We start from the raw sequence: 21,998 nt of genomic DNA on the forward strand, positions 1-21,998 counted from the left end.
ATTTATTTGAGAGAGAGAATGAGAGACAGAGAGCACGAGAGGGAAGAGGGCAGAGGGAGAAGCAGACCCCCCGCCGAGCAGGGAACCCGATGCGGGACTCGATCCAGGGACTCCAGGATCATGACCCGAGCTGAAGGCAGTCGCTTAACCGACTGAGCCACCCAGGCACCCCTATAAATTTATTTTAATATTGTAAAAGTAACACTTCCTTATGAAAGTTTGAAAAATCAAAAATTACAGCAAGAATGTATATTTTCAAAAACAAGCTAGAGAGAATCATTTTATACAGATGCAGTTATTTGATTCAGTTTGTCTCTCAATTTCTCACTAGTTGACATAGAATAAGCATTTTAATCTTATACAAAATTACAACTGGAAAGGATATTAAAGATAAATAAGGAAGCTCTACACCCTTGTTCTTTACTTGAAGAAACTCAGGCTTATCTCTCTAGAAGAATTTTGAATAAATAGTCATTAAATTAGCTTGTAGATTATTAGGTTTTCGTGAATTATTGGGAACTATGAGTATTTATTTCAAAATTTTTTTCTTAGTGAGGGGAAGGAGGAAGAGGGAGAGAAAGAATCTTAAATGGGCTCCACACACAGTATGGAGCCTGACTTGGGGCTCCATCTCACAACCCTGAGATCATGACCTGAGCCAAAATCAAGAGTCAGACGCTTAACCGGCTAAGCCAACCAGGTGCCCCCAAATTAATTTTTAATTATTCAAGAAATACATAAATAGGGGGGCACCTGGGTGGCTCAGTCATTAAGCGTCTGCCTTTGGCTCAGGTTATGATCCCAGGGTCCTGGGATCAAGCCCTGCATTGGGCTCCCTGCTCAGCCGGAAGCCTCCTTCTCCCTCTCCCCCTGCTGGTGTCCCCTCTCTTGCTCTTTCTCGCTGTCAAATAAATAAATATTAAAAAAAAAAAATACATATAGGAAGTGATGTCAGCAAGATGGAACAGGAAGTCCCAGGCCCTCCTATACCCATGGAGAGAAGAGACATCAACTTAATCGCAATACCTGGAAACTGCCTTTGTGAGAAATACAGAAGCCAGTTAAGAGGTTCCTGCACCCCAAGCGAGCCCGTAGCCAAGAACCACCACATCAAAGACAGCAGAAAAATCCATGGCATTTACTTGCCACAGTCCCTCTCCCAGCACAAAGCAGTGAGATCAAGAGAAAATTCCCAACTCCTAGCTTCTCCCTGAGGAGGAAAGAGAGGTGTGGAATGTTCTAACTTTGTAGGGAGATGCCCAAGGGACTGGTTTCTGTCCTGCCTGAATCTATATTTTATTAAATCTATTACTTTTTAGAATCTACAAAGATTGTTTCCTCCTATTCTCATTCCTGACATACCCTGATAGAAGTATTGCCTATTCTTTAAATTACAATTTAAAAACTTCCACATACATACACAAAAATTCTAAGTATAGCTGTAGTATAATTACTTTTAGGTCATTTGGCTATTGAGTCTGAACTATAATAACAACTGCAAAACATACTCCAGCAGAGCTAAAATGCTTTGCATAAAGCCAATGTGAGAGTCGTTTCCACTGCCAGCCTTGTGGGCATAAAGTCCATGGGGCTCTGCATCCTTCCTACTCCAAGTACTTAGTAAGCCTTCTAGATATCACTTAGGTGATGGTTGATACCATGATCTGTACCAAAGGCTTCCATGCAGAGAAATGAATTCATTTAAAGTGAATGAAAATTCCCAATTGGTCTAGACCAGTGCTGTCCAATAGAACTTTCTGCAGTGATGGAAATGTCCTGTATTTGTGTTCAATAGTAAAGCCACAAGGCACATTGTCTACTGAGTGCTTGAAATGTGGTTACTGCAAATGAAGAAATGAACTTTTAACTTTACTTAATTTTAATCAGTTTTAAGTAGTCACATATGGCTAGTGGTTACCATATTAACACATATCTAGGCCCTAGGCCACATTTGGAAATGCAACCCTCAAATAGGTTTTCTTTTGCTTGCACACAGTGTTAATTTGTTGCCAGTGTTTATAAGGCTGGGCTGCCCTTCCCAGACGGCACCAACTTGTTGATGCTAGTAGCCGATCTCCTTTTAGACCATCTGTTACCTATTTCCTCTGTAGCTATTTGAGTTTGAGACCCCTGATTAAGACTGCAGTGGATCATCTTGGCATGGTTTTTATTGTCCCATCTGCTGGAAATGTAAAAGTACTCTTTGGAATAAGAGCTGATTTGGTCTTAAGTCTCTTGGGCAATTTGGGTCCACACTGTGCATGCTGGGCCTGCTTTCAGATTGGGATCACTCCTCCAGAAGGATCTAAGGTTCTGAAAGGTCAGAGTTTACTGTGGAGCCCAGTGGTTAGCTGACTTGGAAGCTATGATTGTAAAATGTCAGCCTTGAATTTTCCCGTGGTTTTGCATGGAGGAAACTCTTAAATATATAGGTTTATATTTAGGTGGACGGAGGTGGAGAGCAAGTGCTGATTGTCAGCCCATGTTGTCCATGGTTTATTGGATTCTGGGTTGGGGCAGGTTTAACATGACCATCAGGACTAAAGTGGTCAAGAGTGTGGAACTTTAGGGCAGATCAAATCATAGCAACTATAGAAAATGACTGTTTTCTTCCCTAAAAAATAAAGGGTTAGGACACATGGAGGACAGAGACCTAAAACTATTAATGTGGAATTCTTTCCAGGCCCCTTCCTGGAACTATTGCACCAAAACATTATAGAACCCATGAAGAAACAACCTGATAATGAAAATACCAGACTTACATTGAGGGTTGTAAGAGGCTCATATGTAACATCCTGTGCAGGTGTTACTTTCTTGGTAAATTCTAATGGACACTGAAGATATGTGAAATTGTACTCGATCTGTAGGAGATAAAATTTTGAAAAAATTAACAGTCTAGTATATACCCCCAAAATAGGTCTTGATAAATCAAATATGCAAGGCTATCATTCTGCTGAAAATTAAGTAGTTCAAATAAAATTGAGTCATTTTTGTCTGAAGAAATGTAGATTAAGTTATTTCATCTTAATTTCAAAAAATAAATATTTTTATATTAGGGGCACCTGGGTGGCTCAGTTGGTTAAGCCTCTGCCTTCGACTCAGGTCATGATCTCAGGGTCCTGGGATTGAGCCCCGAGGTGAGCTCCCCACTCAGCGGGGAATCTGCCGCTTCCGTTCCCTCTGCCCCTCCCTGCCCCATTCATGCTCTCGTGTTCTCTCTCAAATAAAGAAATAAATCTTTTTTTAAAAATTTAAAAAATATCTCAGGAGGCTATTACCTAACCTTCTGTAACCCATAGTCATGGAAGAAGATGAACTCTCAAAAGATCACTTAGATCTTTGGAACTTCATTCTTCAGGCAGTACTGCTAAAGAAAATATGAAGGCTATGGGGCACCTGGGTGGCTCAATCGTTAAGCGTCTGCCTTCAGCTCAGGTCATGATCCCAGGGTCCCGGGATGGAGTCCCGCGTCGGGCTCCCTGCGTGGCGGGAAGTCTGCTTCTCCCTCTCCCACTCCCCCTGCTTGTGTTCCTGCTCTCGCTATCTCTCTCTCTGTCAAATAAATAAAATCTTTAAAAAAAAAAAAAAAAGAAAATATGAAGACTAGAAACAACCCTAAATAATGCTATTAGAAACAATTAAAATATTGGGAGAAAATGGAAGAAAAATCCTCTCACAAGTAGATGATATAATAATATGACAAATGAAGGGCGCCTGGGTGGCTCAGTTGGTTGAGCGACTGCCTTCGGCTCAGGTCATGATCCTGGAGTCCCGGGATCGAGTCCCGCATCGGGCTCCCTGCTCAGCAGGGAGTCTGCTTCTCCCTCTGACCCTCCCCCCTCTCATGTGCTCTCTCTCATTCTCTCTCTCTCAAATAAATAAATAAAATCTTTAAAAAAAATAATAATAATATGACAAATGAAGACAATAATTGCCATCTTCTAAGATCATGGAACTCTAGTAACATTGTTTTTAATATTCATTAAAGAATTAGAATAAACTTCAAATTATCATGATAAAATAAACTTACATGGTAGTCTGGGCAAGACTTGTCTCCTGTGGAGGGTATTATGCAGCAATCTAAAAGGACCTTTAAGAAAGAAAAAGTGGCTAAGATATTAGTCAGAAGACTGCATAAGAGACAGGATTTGATTCTCTTTCTAAAATTATACCCAAGATATTCCTTTCCTGTCCCTTTATTTCTAGTACCTCAAAGATAAACTATAATCCATGTCATTAAGGAATAAAGTTTAAAATATAAAGTGTTTCAACTATCACTGCATGCCTCAGAAATACCAAGTGATTCAGAAAATGTACCACATGCTTAAGAATGAAATTACATTTACTAAAATTTGAGTAAGAAATATTTCATTAGTTTGGCCTAAGATTTGATGTCCTGGGCTTCTAGAGAATATATAAAGGATGCCTTTGCTCAGCATCTTATAGTGATAATTTATTGTCTCTAATTGTGATCTCATGGCTGAGCACTGGGATCTTTCTTTGGTCTAGGTGTCATCTTCCATATTGCTCAAGCATGGAGTACTGTGTTGGTTTCTGTATCTCACTTGCTGAGCAACACTGACAAAGTATTCATCCAAAGCAGCATGGACAGCACAGTGGGGAATAGGTGTTATACGCAGCAATACTGAAGGCCCTCTAGATGCTTAAGACAAGGAGAGAATACTTAAGGGATCATTAGAGCCACACCTCTAGGGTGTGTAGGGACAAATATTTTTATGGGGTACCTATTAACAAACAATTTCAGTCACCCCCAATCTGTGTGTTGGCACCTTTCTGGTGGCCCAAATTCATCATCCTGAGAAAAAAATACTTCTCAGTCAGATTGCCCTCCTGGAACAGAGTCTGGACACAAAGTCTCAGATGACCCCACCAGTGTGTACCCCAAAACTCCTGGGCATCTGGTCAACCCCACCCGCAAGACACAATGGTGGATGACTGGACAGCACTCTGCAGGGGAGAAACAGGGACCCAGGCCCCACTGGGAGGGCACTGCTGTCCTCAAGCACCAGGGGACTTAAAAAAGTTCGATCTCTGTTGGTGACCAGGCAGTGATACTAAGGGTCATAAAAGGCATCATTAAAAAAAATAAAGACAAAGCTAGTCAGTAGTGCTGTGCAAAGCAGAACCAGAGAAGCCAGTCTTAGACTGAGAATTTTATAATCATCAGCACAGGCAAAATAAAGCTAGGCTGCCCGGGGCTGGGGGAGGAGGGTACCTGGGGGAGGGATTATGTAAATTATTCAAATGTGTCACGTGAGGCTAAACTGAAAAACCAAGTTACCCTATTTAATGAAAAATTCACAATACTAAAATACAAGGAAATTATAGAAAACTAACTAGAATATATATAGTATAAAAAACTAATCATAGGGGCGCCTGGGTGGCTCAGTCGTTGGGCATCTGCCTTCGACTCAGGTCGTGGTCCCGGGGTCCTGGGATCGAGCCCCGCATTGGGCTCCCTGCTCCGCGGGAAGCCTGCTTCTCCCTCTCCCACTCCCGCTGCTTGTGTTCCCTCTCTCGCTGTATCTCTCTCTGTCAAATAAATAAAATCTTAAAAAAAAAAAAACTAATCATAATCCTACAATTGTGATAATTTTTTTCCATTTTTATTGTTATGTTAATCACCATACATTACATCATTAGTTTTTGATGTAGTGTTCCATGATTCATTGTTTGCGTATAACACCCAGTGCTCCATGCAGAACGTGCCCTCTTTAATACCCACCACCAGGCTAACCCATCCCCCCACCCCCCTCCCCTCTAGAACCCTCAGTTTGTTTCTCAGAGACCATAGTCTCTCAATTGTGATAATCCCATGTTTTCCATATGTGAATATTTCTAACATATTTTTTACTATTATTAATAATGCTGCAGACAAATTACCGTATATAAATCTGTACCTCTGATTATTCATTAGGACAGATTCCAAGGATTTACTAAGTAAGAAATTCTGAGATCATTTTCAATCCTGAATATTTATGTGCCCTCTGATGAAATTTAAGCAGCTGAAATGCTAATTTATGGACTGCACTGGCTCCAATTTCTACTGTAAATAAAAAAAATGCATGTACAGCACTTAGCACAAACTAAGTGCTTACTGAATAAATAAAAATAGTACGAGTGAGTAGCTATAGTACTAATAACCACAGGAGAAGTATAAAAATAGTAGGATGTATAATATAAGCCAAGCACCATCCTGAATACTTCATATATTTTACGTCTAATTTTTGTAATCACTTTGCAAGATCAGGATCAGCAACACTTCTTTAGAGGTAAAGAAAGCAGAAATGGGGGCATCTGGGTGGCTTAGTCGGTTAAGCAAATGTCTTTGGCTCAGGTCATGATCCCAGGGTCCTGGGATCCCCTGCATCATCACATCACTGGGCTCCCTGCTCAATGAGGAATCTGCTTCTCCCTCTCCCTTTGCCTCTCCCCTGTGCCCATGCTCTCTCAAATAAAATCTTTAAAAAATAAAAAAAGCAGAAAATGAAGCTCAGAGAGGTGAAATGACTTGCCTAAAGCAGCACAGCATGAGGCAGAGCCAGGACTAAATCCCAGGACGATCAGGCTCTGAACCTGGCCCTATGGCCCCTGTGTCACTATGTCTCACTGCCTCCTCCAGTATTTGAATATATTTTTCCCTATGAATGACACTCGACATCCTTCCTCTCTTTTTGATTATTCTATATCTGTCCCAATCTTCAAACCTCAACCTTCCCAAGGAGGTCTCTTATCTGCATCCTTATACACTCAAATCCTCAACAGTTCATGGGTGTTTCTCTTGTTGTAGGAGTCCAGTCACACGCTGGGTATATGCTTAATCCAGCAGAGAATTACACATTTGGAGGTCCTTAGAGGCCAGGTAGGTAGTGTAAATGAATAAACTGTGCCAGCCTTAAGAGCTCTTTCCCATTGTTTCTGAAATGTGGGCTCTCCCTGGGCTGGCTTCTGTCTTCACAGTTTGGGTAGAGGCAGATATAGAGAAATATCTCTCTACTACAAGGAGAGCAGTTGCACCAGAATAACAATACATGGCAACCAACAGTAGGCATTAGATGCAGTATACAAAAGGAAGAGGTGTACCAAATGGGAGTAGTGTTTGCCCCATCTAAAGGAAGCAGCTGCTAGTAGCCCAGCAGTTCCTTCCTCGTGAGCAGGAGGCCCAGTAATCAGATCTGATTTTTACAGAAAGCCAGATATCTGGATCCTTAAGGGAGGCATCCTGGTGTTAAATGTTAACAACTACTGTAGATTTCAAATAATAACATGGATGGCTCCAAAAAACCACCTAGAGCTTTATTCAGCCAGTAACCACCATTAGTAGTCTCTGTTCTAGACTTGGATCATGTGAATAAAAAAATCTGTTGCCTATATTTTCCTAACCCAACACCTAACAGCATTCTTTAATCCAAGTAGGTCCTTATTAAATACTTGTTGGCTAACTTCCCTGATTGATAGCCTACGGGAAACTAGAAACTTTACTTTAAAAATGAAAATTACTATTCTTTACATTGTGATTACAACAACAAATCTTCATATTATATTACATGCCAAGCATATACCCAGAAGCAGTTCTATCTGGAGAGCTTACTTTCATGCATTCAGGGAGGTATTCTACCATTTCCATGACTGGACATTTATTGCTTGGAGAATAATGACTAAAAACCTTAAGGCATTCTTCCCATCTGTAAAAAATAACAATGGTGATAATAATAAAACAAACACAAGGTCTTAATCTTTCTGTTCTATACAACAAAGCTACCAGTTGAGATTCAAGATTATATCTTTAGAAGAAACCTGAATTTGTTCCAGTGGAACCAATCTGTGAATCAGTATCAATCCATTAATAGGATCCTTGTCCATTAATGGAAATTAGAAATGTGGGCAAATTCCAGGATGGCTGTTATAATCACTATTCTCTTTCTCTAAATGCCTTCTAAAGAAGGTAAGTTATTACCTTCTTTTCATCCTGAAATCATGAAATAGTATGAGCTGGTCATGTTGAGTAAAGATAGTCACATTCATGTATATACAATAACAACAGAGTACTGGACACACAACATTTAACATTTAATCCATGTATATACCATGTGTTGCATTAAACTACAAAACAACATGTGTCAAATACATTAATAAGCATGGATTCTGCCAGAAGATTGTGTAGCCTGCTCCTTTCTTCATCACCATCCAGTTGGACAGAACAAGAAGATACTTATGATACCAAGGGGGAAATAAATCCCCAACAGGAAGTAAAGAAGAGACATTTACCTCCAAGATCCAATCTATGTCATAAGAGACTACTTCTAAAAAGTATCCAAATTTTCTGTTAACCCTATCAGTAAAATTCATCTAGAATATCTGCATAATAAGTAGAAAACTTCCAGTTGCACACTTGCACTGGCTAGTGTTTCAAAGAAATGATCAGCAGGGGGATCTTGAGATCAAAACACAGGCTTGATCTGTCTTGAATAGGACATGGCTCGTCTGTGTGTCCATGACTGGGTGACACTGGCCCCTTGAGCATTTCTGTGATTATACAAAAAGTTTATGTACAAAAAGTAGGACAAACTACCCTCCAACTTCATCATTAAAACTCCTTAGAGTATGGTTTAAAAATCCACAATCACAAAAGATCATGTGTTAAGAGAAATTCCAATAGATGGCCCTAATAACAGCATGGATATACCCTGGAGATTATTTTCACCAACATCCAGGTTTGACATTTCTGTTAACAAGAGAATGTTGGGCAGATTCAGGCAGATCAGGGCAGAATGTGCTAGACAATGACTAGACGACACATGTCTGAAGCCCATGCGTCTTACATGGGTGTTATGAAGGCGATCTATGCTCCCATAATTTACAGATGGAAACCAAAAACTAGAGAGGTTAAGTAACATGTTTGTTGCTACCCAAAGAGTTAAGTATTTTATGTAAACAAGTGATGTTTAAGGAATGTTGGTTAACAGCTGAAACTTATTCTTTTCCTGTTTCCTCTCAGGTTATCTATCATCCCACACGTCAGAGGACACTAAATGACAGTGGGATAGGGAGATAGCATACCTTTTGTTCTTGATGGTTGTAAGAACCACCTCCTTCCGCTTATTGTGAATTGCAACATGCAAAAAGGAGGCCTGCTGCTTGTTCAGAACAATGTCAGCATCGGAGCTCAGAAGAAGTGCAACAGCTTTGGCATGGCCTTCCCTCGCAGCAAAGTGAAGCGCAGTGTTCTTTTAGAAAAAATACAACACAGAAAATCCAGTAACAATGGCTGTTCATCCTTTGGCTATTTCTCTGCTTTCATTGTTGGACTGCTTAAAATAAATTATTAACAAACTTAACTATTTAATACCAAAATCATAAAATTCAAAGCCAGTGTTAAGAATCAGGCTTTGCATAATGAATTTATAGTTCGAACATCGTGTGGGGGCAAGGAGAGGGAGAGGGGTGCTGTGTGTGTATATATGGAATTCAAAGTGGTTCATTTTATTTTGTTTTTGCTGTGGGATGATTCCACAAGGATAAATGACAAACTTTCAGGGTAAGGATATTGGATTGAACACAGAATTCTTCTAAGAGATTTATTGTCTTAGAGCAATGATTTCCAGATTTGGGGTTTTCACAGGCTTGTGAAATTAAAAAAAAAATAAATTGCTAGAAGGTTGCCAGTCTTTAATTCTGCCACATAGAGACATTTCAAAAAGCAGTGACAACCCTCTATCATTTCATGAAAGAATATGCATTTATTTTAATACACTCCATAAAAAGAGGGAGAACATCATAGCAGAATAAAGGATAGTCCTGAAATCCAGTACACTTAGTTTTATGAAAACTTATCCCTAACCTCTTCATTTTTCTTGGCTCACCAGGGAGTAGTAAAAATTGTTTCATCTATCTACATGGGCCTGTGGAGTCTCTATGAGACTTAAGAGGTGTTCTCAACATGCATCCACCCCGTTGGCATTCTCCTTATTCTTTTCCCCTGCAGAGTAAGAACCCAAAAAAGAGTATAAATGCAGCAAGGAAGGAAAGAGAATGGCTAAGAAGGAGGCTTTCTTGCAATTTTGGAAGCTTCTATGCCAAGACACTGGGTAGGTATGAGGAACACAGTACATACCCCTTCTTCATCTAGCTGATCTGTGCACTTCAAGTTAGTGTCAAGAATGACCTTCATGGTCTGAGTGTACCCGCCTAAGGAAGCATGATGCAAAGCAGTCCAGCCATTGTGGTCACTGTTAAAGAGTTAAGAAAAAAGCTGTGCATTCACTTCACAGATGAATCGTGGGAAGGGATGCTGCCCATTGGAAAGGTGAGTCGGATGACAACAACAACAAAATGAGTTCTAGCAACTAAATATTACAGATTTCTAACAAATGAGCTAATTTCAAGCCTAATGGTCTTAAATAACCTTCCTAGAATGTGATTCACACATATTTTTTAATTTAGTAGATTAACATATAAAAGTACATAAACACATTATCAACCATCTGGGGGTGGGTAAAACCAGAGTTAGCATGTCTGTGTCGTACATATTTTTTTCAAGGCTGTAATGTACTTATACACACTGTTTTAAATCTTATTTTATTCTTTAATTGAATATCATATCAAAAATTTTCCTTGATGGGGGGTGGGTGCCTGGCTGGCTCAGTCAGTAGAGCACCCGTCTCCTGATTTCAGGGTTGTGAGTTCGAGCCCCACAGAAGGTGTAGAGATTGCTTAAAAGTAAAATCTTAAAAAAAAAAATTCCATGATGGTAGTATTAGTCTTCATGGCCACTAGGTATTGCTAATGATAATATCATCTTACAACAGTTGGTCTTAAGATGTTTAGCTTAATGCTACTTATTCTTCTAAGCGTTTGGGTCTGAAGAGAGCATTCCTCTTGTGCTCTGAAAGATTTTTTTTTTTTTAAAGATTTTATTTATTTGACAGAGAGAGAGATAGCAAGAGCAGGAACACAAGCAGGGGGAGTGGGAGAGGGAGAAGCAGGCTTCCCACGGAGCAGGGAGCCCGATGTGGGGACTATCATGACCTGAGCTGAAGGCAGACGCTTAATGACTGAGCTACCCAGGCTCCCCTGAAAGATGCTTTCTTAATCCCTTTAGAAAATGTTTGTCCTTTCTCACAGAAATTCAAGATGTAAATACAATCAAGGCTGGTCATTTTTCCAAATCAGAGATAGAAAAAAAAAAAGCATGAGATCCTGATACAATTTAATTTCAGTGCTAGTGAACAACTATTTTAGGATGCAAAGGCAACTTCACCATTTCAGTTATTATGATGTAATTAAAAGCAACAAGTCTCTGGCCTGGATCCATTTGGGATCTCCTTTGCATGTCCACTGCCTGGTGTCCCTTTAGAGGAAGGAACTGAGCAAAGCATTCCTTTTGCAGCTGCAACCCTACTTTGCATGATTGGTGCTCTGATAAAAAAATGAACATTAGCCTTTTGAACATTAACCTAATGAGTTCTTTGCTTCCGTGCTGGTAAAATTAGAAAATAGCTCACCAAACCTCTATAAAACTTTTTTTTTTTTTACAAAGATGTCATTTAATAATACTACATTTTTAAATGCTTAACAATTTTGTCTTTGCTCCTTGTGTTAGACTTCCTTTAAGTATAATGAAATTCAGGAATTCTTCATGTCTGGTGTTGCAGTGTAAAAGCAACTTTTCATGTCCATCATTCATCAGACTGAATTAAAAAGTCTGAATTTATATGGGATGTGTGTGTGCACATGTATCTGCATAAAAGGATGGTAGCATGATGAAGCAAAATATGAAGAAATGTATTTCAAAGGTTCTGAGAACTACTTCGCACAAAGCCACTTATTCTGTGACCTCAAATGAAGTCTTCAACTTTATAAATCATGACATCTTTATCTGTCAATTAGAAATAACACTGATGTCCCTTTCAATATTTGAGAAATGTTTTGAGGATTAAATATAAGATGGATAAAAGTACTTCGTGAGATAGAAAGTTAACTATCATAATTAAAAATAAGATAGAAAAAAAGCCAGAAAATGGCCAATTAAAAAGAATATATAAATATTCTGATCATATATCCTCACCTGAGAAATAATGCACCTTTTTTCAGAAGAAGTTGAACTACTTTATCATGCCCATTTTTTGCTGCCAGGTGGAGAGGGGTCATTCCATGAAGATCACCTTCATTCAAAAGCCTCGTGTCACTCATGTCTTGCAGAAGCCTCTGACAGGTGTTGATTCTCCCGTAACTTGAAAAAATTAGGTTTCATGTTTTCAAAGCAAATATTAAACAGAGAGAAGATATGCTCACATGTCACATAAACTGACCCTTACCTGGCTGCAAAATGTAAGGGTGATTTCTTATCTTTGCTTTTGGAATGAATGGATACATTAAAGTCAAGTAGGTTATTTACAGAGACAGGAATCCCATGTCTACATGCATAATGTAGAGGGGTACACCCGTCATCATCTTCATCCATTACCAGCTTTTTAATATGTTGCATCTATGGAAAAAAATGAATATTCTAAATATGGTTCTGTTCTCATGCTAATACAGTATTTTTCAAACTATGCTGTAGGACAGTATTTCCCAATAAGGATCAATATGTATACCTTGAGGGCAAAAATATAAATAACTTAAAGGTACTGGAGTAAAATAAATATGGATGATGGTGTATGCTGTCTTCTAAAATGTATAGTACTGTATTAAGGGCTCTGAGAAATCCTAAGAATAAGAAATGTACTTAACATGTTTGAGCGTTTTCTTTTTTTTTTTTTAAAGATTTTATTTATTTATTTGTGAGAGAGAGAATGAGACAGAGAGCACATGAGAGGGGGGAGGGTCAGAGGGAGAAGCAGACTTCCCGCTGAGCAGGGAGCCCGATGCGGGACTCGATCCCGGGACTCCAGGATCATGACCTGAGCCGAAGGCAGTCGCCTAACCGACTGAGCCACCCAGGCGCCCTCGAGCGTTTTCTAAACGTATTTTGCTACAGGCCACCCACTTCAGCCCACCTTTTACATTGTTCCCCCAAATAAGACTTAAGAGCTTAATGCTAACGTGTTCTGTTAGGCAAAAGGGATGAAATGCTGAAATTAGATTTACTTTATTTTTATATGAATATTAAATAAAAAGCAAAGAGCAATTAAGCACTTAATCCAATCAATAAATTTCTATTTTTAAAATATTTAAAGTATTTTTATTCTTTATTAAAGACTTTGACAATATTAAAATCTACTTATTACAAAAATATGATGAACTTCAGATACACCTAATAGTCACTCAGTAAGTATGAGCTGGTGAATATAAATATGGAGATCACATTTCAACCTGTCAAGTCAAATATGTTGAATGATTTTTCTTAATTGATGTTGAAATATTGCTAATTTACTCAAGTACCTGGCTTTTCCACTGATATGCAATTCATAATGGTTCAAAGAGTGATGGTAAGCTGACTCATTATAGATGGGGATATATGGGAACCCTTGGTAACTTGGAAAATTCAATCCCAGTGAAATGTATTATCATTATCATAATCATCACCACTGTCTTGTAAATAAATATTCAAATATGGCATCTTTATTTTAACATAATTTTTAAATTCCAGAATCAGCCTTCATAATAATAAAAATCATAATAAGCAAAATCACTGTACTCTCTATTGAACCCAACTCAGTTTATGGAAATCCATGTACATATACATATATTACCTGCATAAACTCAGGTTGTAGATTTTTTAATCCATGAGGTTGCTGTACAGTTAAATGCAAAAAATTACGTCCAAGATGATCTTTTATGTCTACACGGGCACCTATAAAACACAATATAAATATAACTTCTACTTATTTATTTAAAGCATTACCTATGGTGGATTTTCAATTTAAGAAAATAGAAGTTTTTTTTACTTAAAACTTTGTCAACCATTAACTTACAGGAAACTTTATTTAGACAAGAAAACTGTATTTAAAATGGGTTTACCTTAGTGTGTGTGTGTGTAGGGGGAGTAGAGAATATATGATTTGTTACGTTAATACATGAGATCTTAGCTTTTAAAGCATAAAATATAGAGATGGACAGATTAGATAGCAAGAAAAAAGAAGGGACAGTAGCTCTCTTCTCTGTAATCTTCACATCAGGTTAGTACCTACAAGAGGGACAGTTACAGTACCTACATCACAGGATTAATCATTGAGAGAATGTAGATAAAATGTTCAGCAGTGTACCTGCAATAAAATACTTACTTTGTAAGTATTGTCTATTATTGTTCTGAAATTATCTTTTTAAATATCACACCCTTACTGGACTGAAAATTTTTCTAGACAGGGAAAGTATTCTATTTATCTTTGTATTCACAGCACCTGGCCTGATGCCTGGCACACAAATGGCCAATAAATGTTTAATATCTAATTGAGTAGTAGTTCTAAAAGCTTGGCGAGGCCCTTCGTAGTACCTTTAGAGAGTAGTAAATTTACAATATTCCAAGATGCAGAAGCAGTTGCTAATATAAGTGGAGAACGTCCTTCCAAATCAGTGCTATTAATATCTGCTCCCTAAAATAAAACAAGTTATTCAACAAAGAGCTTATGAACAAATTAGCTTACATTGCAATCTGTAAATAATGTTAATTCATTAAAATAGAGCATCCATAATATGGCTAGCACTCAAGCACATAACTACAGAACTACTTGGAATTTCCCTATAATTCATATGTTGTAATATCAGAAATCAAGACATTCTTTTACAATTTCAACAACAAAAATTATCCTCACATGCTAACTTTTTGTTTGACGTCTGGCAATAGATCAGTGTTACTATGTAAATCATAAAAATAAAATCCTCTGGTCTATAGCAATAGTTTAGTTCTCAATGTAAGAAAAGATTTTTAAATATCCATAATACAAAAACCTTCCAAATTTATTGCATATGTGATTTTTAAAACTTTCACAAGAAGTTGTTCACTTTTTTAAAAAATCTACTTCATCTGAAATAGATGAACTTAAATAACTGAACAAACTCAGATCCTAAAGTAAAATTTTAGCCAATTTGAGAAAATTTATATTTAAAAATCATATATATTTTAAATGATAAAGTATTTATCATGACGTGTTATGGTTATAATATTTTACATGACCAAAAACAAAGGCTTAAAAAAGTTCATGGAAAGAATTCTATCTTTTGTGTTTTTTTGTTTTTGTTTTAAAGATTTTATTTATTTGACAGAGAGAGAGACAGCGAGAGAGGGAATACAAGCAGGGGGAGTGGGAGAGGGAGAAGCAGGATTCCCGCGGAGCAGGGAGCCCGACGCGGGGCTCGATCCCAGGACCCTGGGATCCTGATCCTAGCCGAAGCCAGACGCCCAATGACTGAGCCACCCAGGCGCCCCTTGAATTCTATCTTTTGGACAGGTAATAAAAATAGCTTAAACTCCGACTGTGAATATTTCCCTGTTTTTGGGCGGACCCAGCAAATACAGAGGACAACAGCACCAGTGTCCCCTTTGAAAATCTCATATTGGTTAGTGAGGTTCTGCCACAGTTCTCTTGCCAGGTGAAGACATGGCTGCATTTGCAGGAAACCATGCATGACAAAACTACGGCATATAATGAATCTTTCCAGGATTCCTCTATGTAAACATCACAATTTCAATGTTGCTATTGACAATAAACCCACAATAAACATTACAAATGGAATTACATTCATTGTTGATATGGTGGGGCTTAAATAAATACACCATATATTTATCTGTATAAATGACTTGTTAAAATTGAACTCAAAAGCCAACTGAGTACACTTCTTCGAATGAAAAAGATTGTGTGCTTTCACTTGTAACAAGCTTTGGACAATATTTTTAATTTCTCAGTTTTTCACTGTTTTCACTGAGGCAGCTGGGGTAGAAGCTTACAGTGAATGGTGGAAGCGACATGTGCTACTTGTCCTGCTTCCACCTCGAAGCTTCTCGTGCATGGAAGAGTCAGCAGAGTTGCAAAGCCTAACCCTCTTCTAGGACTGGTTCACAGAACTGTCCCTGCCATGTACCCACCAACTCCCAACACTAAAAACGTGGATCCAGGTATCAAAAGCACACTTCGGGACTTCTGACCAACTGCATGGCAATGACGTCTGGCCTGAATGTATTCATTCACATTATATCCTATTTGTAAATGTGTCAATCATCTTTTTGTAAACTTTTTTGAGAAGCAACAAATTAAAACTTGGCTTATTTTGGGGCACCTGTGTGGCTCAGATGGTTAAGCATCTGCCTTCAGCTCAGATCATGATCCCAGGGTCCTGGGATCGAGCCCTACATCGGGCTCCTGGCTCAGCGGGGAGTCTGCTTCTCCCTCTCCCTCTGCCTCTCCCCCTGCTCATGCTCTCTCTCTATCTCTGTGTCTCGAATAAATAAAATCTTAAAAAAAAAAAAAACTTGGCTGTAACTTTATGATTTTTCAACTAGAAATAGTAATAAAATAAAAAACTGTCCATGGAATAGTTACCACTGAAATTAAGTAGTCTGCTAGTTCATGGTGATCAAATAGTGAGGCTCTGCAAAAAGAGAGTGACACACATGTTAAGGTACTGCTGATATAAATATAATAAGCTACTATATTGCACTCATAAAGTCAATTTAAATGACCATTTAACAACATAATAAAATGCTAGGCAATCAATAACCTTTCAGAATTTTTAATTTTGTATAATTTGAAATACAAAATTTTATTAAAAAATAATTGCTTGTGATGAGGACCATATTTTCAGAGTAATAGTAATAGTTCAAATACATCACAAGGTTTTCCTCATCTTTTAGTTAAATGATTTTCTCTTTGTAAAATCATCATGAAGATGTGAAGTGAGTAGTGACATCTGTCCTAAGAGCTTAAAACAAAACAACAGGTTTGTTCTCACTGCGATCATGGGGAATAAAAACAGTTGCATGCAAGATGCACCTAAAATTCATCTGCAGTGTTCAAGATGCCCTTTCTTTGCCAAAAGTTAACAAGGCAGTATTAGCTTTCCTAAGGTTTCATGAAGCCAAAGACAAATTTTGGGGAGAACTGAAGTCACTTTTGTATTATTTCACAGCCAGTCATAAGGATAATATTAATAAAGCCAGTAAAAACTTTCAACCTATATTAAAGCACCTCTATAACAAATGTTAATACTAATGATTGAAAACTTTGTTTCAGGCGCCTGGGTGGCTCAGTTGTTAGGCATCTGCCTTCGGCTCAGGTCATGGTCCCAGGGTCCTGGGATCGAGCCCCGTATCGGGCTCGCTGCTCCACAGGAAGCCTGCTTCTCCTTCTCCCACTCCCCCTGCTTGTGTTCCCTCTCTCCCTGTCTCTCTCTGTCAAATAAAATGCTTAAAAAAAATACTTTGTTTCCTATTGCAGATCTTTTTTCTTTGTTCCTATTTAAGATTATCTCAGCTATTCTTAGCCTTTTGTATATAAATTTCAGAATCAGCTTATCAATTTTCCCCCCAAATTCACAAGAGGTTGTATTACATTTAAATTACATGAAATAGGGTGCCTGGGTGGCTCAGTCGTTAAGCGTCTGCCTTCGGCTCAGGTCATGAACCCAGGGTCCTGGGATCGAGTCCCACATCGGGCTCCCTCCTCAAGGGGAAGCCTGCTTCTCCCTCTCCCACTCCTGCTGCTGGTGTTCCTACTCTCGCTATCTCTGTCTCTGTCAAATAAATAAAATCTTTAAAATAAATAAATAAATAAATAAATAAATTACATGAAATAGGTTTAGCAATTATAGGAAATGAATAAAACATTAAGGCCCCATTCAATTTATTCTTCTATCTCCCCAGTTTAGAGATTTGCTGCTCAAAGTGTGGACCATAGACCAGCACTGGCACCAGCTGGGAGTTCGCTAAAAATGCAAATTCTCAGTAGATCTTAACATTGAGGCTGGGAGATGTTAATGACTTGCCGAATGTTACATAGCCAGATAGGGCTGGCACCCTATTCCCCTTACTCCAAAGCTTACCGTTTCAGTCAGAACAATGTACTGGGGTCTTTGCACTATGGTAACAAAAAGAATTCTAGCCCAAAGAGCAAACTTCCCTTTGAAGCTCAAGATAAACTCCAAATGTCATTGGCTATTAGAAGGACATTCCAGGATTATAGATCAGTATTAGGATAATCAGAACTGGACTGAACTGGTCCAAGAAATCTACAGCCAGTCCAAGTTGAGTATGTCCAACTAGAGCAGTCACCAGGCTGAGGACACATGTGGGTCAAGTGAATGATCTATTTTTCTAAAATAATTCCTTCTTATGCATACTTGTACATTAAAGCTGTGATCCAAATGGACACATTTTAACTATATCCAGATCATGGAGTTTCTAAATTGGCTAAAACCTGGAAATAGTTTATAGAGTTTTAAAAAGTTCCCGAGACCATCCCAAAGAATCTGATGTAATCTGGGTTATGAACTGGCATTGGGATTTTATAAACTACCCCCATGATTCTAATATGCAGGTATTTGAGAATCTCCAGTCTGGAGGTTATTCTATTGTTTTTGTTCTGATTTAATAGCCATTTTCATATCACCAATCTTTTATTCGCAAATACCAATTTGTGAGAGGGAGAGAAAGGCAAGGACAGAGAGAGGGAAGGCTCATCTCAGCTCCTTCTTTCACTCACACAGGAAGCATTTACTCCTTACTTTCCCTTCTCAGTCCATACTAGCATCTAGTGAGCCTACAGTTTCAGATGCTTTTTTTTCTCTGATGTGTATTCCTGTTAAACTTTTATCTTGTTTGGAGCTTGGCCACCATTTCCTAAAAACTGTTTGAAAATACTTAAAATTGTGAGGGTGAGCAGAAAGAGGTGGGTAAAGTGGAACATCCAGAGGTAACTGCTCCATTATCCCTACTAAAAATGAGAAGACACACATAAGGAATTGAAACAAATAAGAAAAGGCTTAGAAAAGCATGTACGTTGATCTCCTGAGCATATAGAAAGTTAATCTTGAGCCTATACCCACTGGCCTAAGAAATGATCCAGAACATGCCACTGGAGATTTTCTTCTAAGAAATTCTATTTAACACTCTAATTCCAGAGGAACATAGAGATTCCAGTTGAAACACAGGATCTTTATCTCTGCTCTTTTCTTTTGAACTATAGAATCTCTGCTACTCTGTTAACTTTTTCCTTGCAGGGTATAATTTAACACATGCAGACTATAAATGTGTACACACAATGATAGGTAGGAAACCTGCCTGTGAAGGAGTGTCTCATGATTTCCATCCACTGCGTTGACAATATCGTTGCTACCAGAATAGGAGGATATCATCAATTTAACAATCTCAGTGGCTCCCTGGGTGGCAGCAAAATGAAGGGGTGTGCACTTCCCATTCTGTAAAGAGTTTTAATATCAGAATCAATAGTTAAGTCCAAATTTAAGGATATGACCTAAATTCAGCTGTGGGTTTTTCTTCCCAGGTCAACAAAATCAAGCATTAATATAAGAATCATGCTAGCAATTTTGCTTACTTGCAGTCTGAGAGCTTTTGACAGCTCTGACAGTACATCTACTATCACTATCCATATCATCACCTGTCCTGTATTTGTGTTTGCAAGTGTTCTGGGTAGCTCTCAAAATTCTTTGGCTAGGTTGAAATCTGGGATATTCTCTTGTTCTGCTTCTACATGAGCAGCAAAAAATAATGCCTGCTGCAATCTGAATTAACTGTAAAAGAGCTATAAAGCATTTTGGAAACTAATTTATGACAACCCTAAATAAAAGCAGCATGTAGAACGTGAACAATTACTTCCATCAGTTCCAAATGGGCACCGTTGTCCAAGCACATTTTAATCATCTCCAAGTCACCACTTTGAACAGCCATGTGCAGGGGACTAGATTTTCCATTATTCACGAAGTTAATGTGAGACTGTCTGCTATATCCATGTTCTTCACCTTCAGAGGAAAACAGAATTCAAGAGGACAAACATTATAAATTTTTTTTAAAAAAGGATATTTAGACTTATATAAAAGCCTGTGTATAATCTCTATTAAATATTTTTCAAATAGCATCCAGCAGAATAGGTTTCTTTATAGTATATAATGTATGAAAGCCTCTACTCACCAAACTTTAATATTATTTCCATGCATTTTTTGGCACCTGAGAACGCAGCCTGGTGAATAGGGAAACATCCCCATTTATTTGATTTACATGGCTTAGCTCCTTTATTTAACTGGAGGAAAAGAACAAACAAACAAAAAAATGTTAACTGACACAAGTAAAACCCCAAATCACAAGGATAAACAAGAATTAAATGTCTTTCCTAGACCATTTCATTATTCTGTGCCTAGGTAACACTATATAGAAAAGCTTCGTAGGATATGAAATCTAGGCAAGAAGGTAATTTTGGAAGGAGGCTAGGATTATGAACTAGAGACACTTTATATTTTCCAAAGATGAAGTGACAATGTAGACATAAAAATATCAACCTTAATACTCCAACTAACACATTTTTCAATGGAATTAATGAAGTGTTTTAAAATATTATCATGACTTCTCCTATTTCTATGCTCAATACCTTATATAAATAAAGTGATATTTTCCAGATTCCTGTCCTCTCATTTATGTAAAATTAATAAATGGTAAGACCAGCACTCTTGTTAAAGTATGAAAATCAGGTATTTTCATTAATGGAAATTCTCTACTAAAAGAATGAAAATCAGGTATTTTCATAGTAGAAATTCTCTACTAAAAGAATGTTACCTTGATCTCTGAGTCCATCATTTTCAACTATCATTTTTTTATACATCATTGAACTTCAGTTTTAAGTGCCTTTTATTTTCACAAAAGGAAAGAATCTGAAAAAGCAGGAAGCTGTGAAGAAGCAAATATTAACTATAATCTCACTTTTGAGGGACAGTGTTGGTTTACATTTTTTTTTTTAAAGATTTTATTTATTTATTTGAGAGAGAGAGAATGAGAGAGCGCACATGAGAGGGGGGAGGGTCGGAGGGAGAAGCAGACTCCCTGCCAAGCAGGGAGCCCGATGCGGGACTCGATCCAGAGACTCCAGGATCATGACCTGAGCGAAAGGCAATCGCTTAACCAACTGAGCCACCCAGGCGCCCTTGTTGGTTTACATTTTAAGAGACAATCTTTTTTGTCTTATTTCTTTTCAAAAGTAATTATGTGCATACTGTGTGATCATTTTGTTCAAAAAGTTTACATTCTTTAAAAATATGATTTTATTAAGTACATATTCCATTTTTGGATACACAAAACTTTATACAATAAATCCTTATTACTGAACAAACTTTTTTTCCCCCAGTTTTCTCCATCTGATATATGTACCACTAGCATTAATATTAGTAATAGCTTTGGGCGCCTGGGTGGCTCAGTTGGTTAAGCGACTGCCTTCGGCTCAGGTCATGATCCTGGAGGCCCTGGATCGAGTCCCGCATCGGGCTCCCTGCTCTGCAGGGAGTCTGCTTCTCCCTCCGACCCTCCCCCCTCTCATGTGCTCTCTCTCATTCTCTCTCTCTCAAATAAATAAATAAAGTCTTTAAAAAAAAAAAAAATATTAGTAATAGCTTTAATTATCTCCTTGGAATGTATTCCGAGAATTAAAAAGTATTCACACCCACAGTGAACGAAATTCTTTGATTCATCAAAATTTCTCTAACCCTGAATATCAAATTAACAAGTTTTTTTCATCCTTCCAATTTAATTTTTTTTTTAAGATTTTATTTATTTGACAGAGACACAGTGAGAGAGGGAACACAAGCAAGGGGAGGGTCAGAGGGAGAAGCAGGCTTCCCACTGAGTAGGGAGCCTGATGCAGGGCTTGATCCCAGAACCCTGGGATCATGACCTGAGCTGAAGGCAGACGCGTAATGACTGAGCCACCCAGGCGCCCCTCATCCTTCCAATTTAAGAGACAAAAAAAAAAATTGAATCTCATTATTTCAAGGTTTCTCTTCGATTAAAGAAATTAATTAAACTTCATGTGTCCCTTGCCAAT

At 38.1% G+C, this 21,998-nt stretch overlaps 1 protein-coding gene across 1 annotated transcript in view; it reads right to left on the minus strand.

Moving 5' to 3' along the window:
* TRPA1 (transient receptor potential cation channel subfamily A member 1) overlaps nucleotides 1-21,998 on the minus strand; it is a 42,699-nt gene that overhangs the window by 5,141 nt on the left and 15,560 nt on the right. The window contains exons 5-17 of the mRNA XM_081816799.1: nucleotides 20,102-20,210; nucleotides 19,787-19,932; nucleotides 19,235-19,371; nucleotides 16,500-16,548; nucleotides 14,456-14,555; nucleotides 13,716-13,816; nucleotides 12,339-12,508; nucleotides 12,089-12,253; nucleotides 10,136-10,250; nucleotides 9,082-9,248; nucleotides 7,613-7,706; nucleotides 4,031-4,090; nucleotides 2,763-2,861 (exon numbers count right to left, since the gene is read on the minus strand). Of these exons, the coding sequence (XP_081672925.1) occupies nucleotides 2,763-2,861; nucleotides 4,031-4,090; nucleotides 7,613-7,706; nucleotides 9,082-9,248; nucleotides 10,136-10,250; nucleotides 12,089-12,253; nucleotides 12,339-12,508; nucleotides 13,716-13,816; nucleotides 14,456-14,555; nucleotides 16,500-16,548; nucleotides 19,235-19,371; nucleotides 19,787-19,932; nucleotides 20,102-20,210 (1,512 nt within the window). The remainder of the gene's footprint in view (nucleotides 1-2,762; nucleotides 2,862-4,030; nucleotides 4,091-7,612; nucleotides 7,707-9,081; nucleotides 9,249-10,135; nucleotides 10,251-12,088; nucleotides 12,254-12,338; nucleotides 12,509-13,715; nucleotides 13,817-14,455; nucleotides 14,556-16,499; nucleotides 16,549-19,234; nucleotides 19,372-19,786; nucleotides 19,933-20,101; nucleotides 20,211-21,998) is intronic.

Source organism: Leptonychotes weddellii, chromosome 4 (assembly GCF_054177405.1).
Source record: "Leptonychotes weddellii isolate Sample4059 chromosome 4, ASM5417740v2, whole genome shotgun sequence".
NCBI classification, from domain to species: Eukaryota; Metazoa; Chordata; class Mammalia; order Carnivora; family Phocidae; genus Leptonychotes; species Leptonychotes weddellii.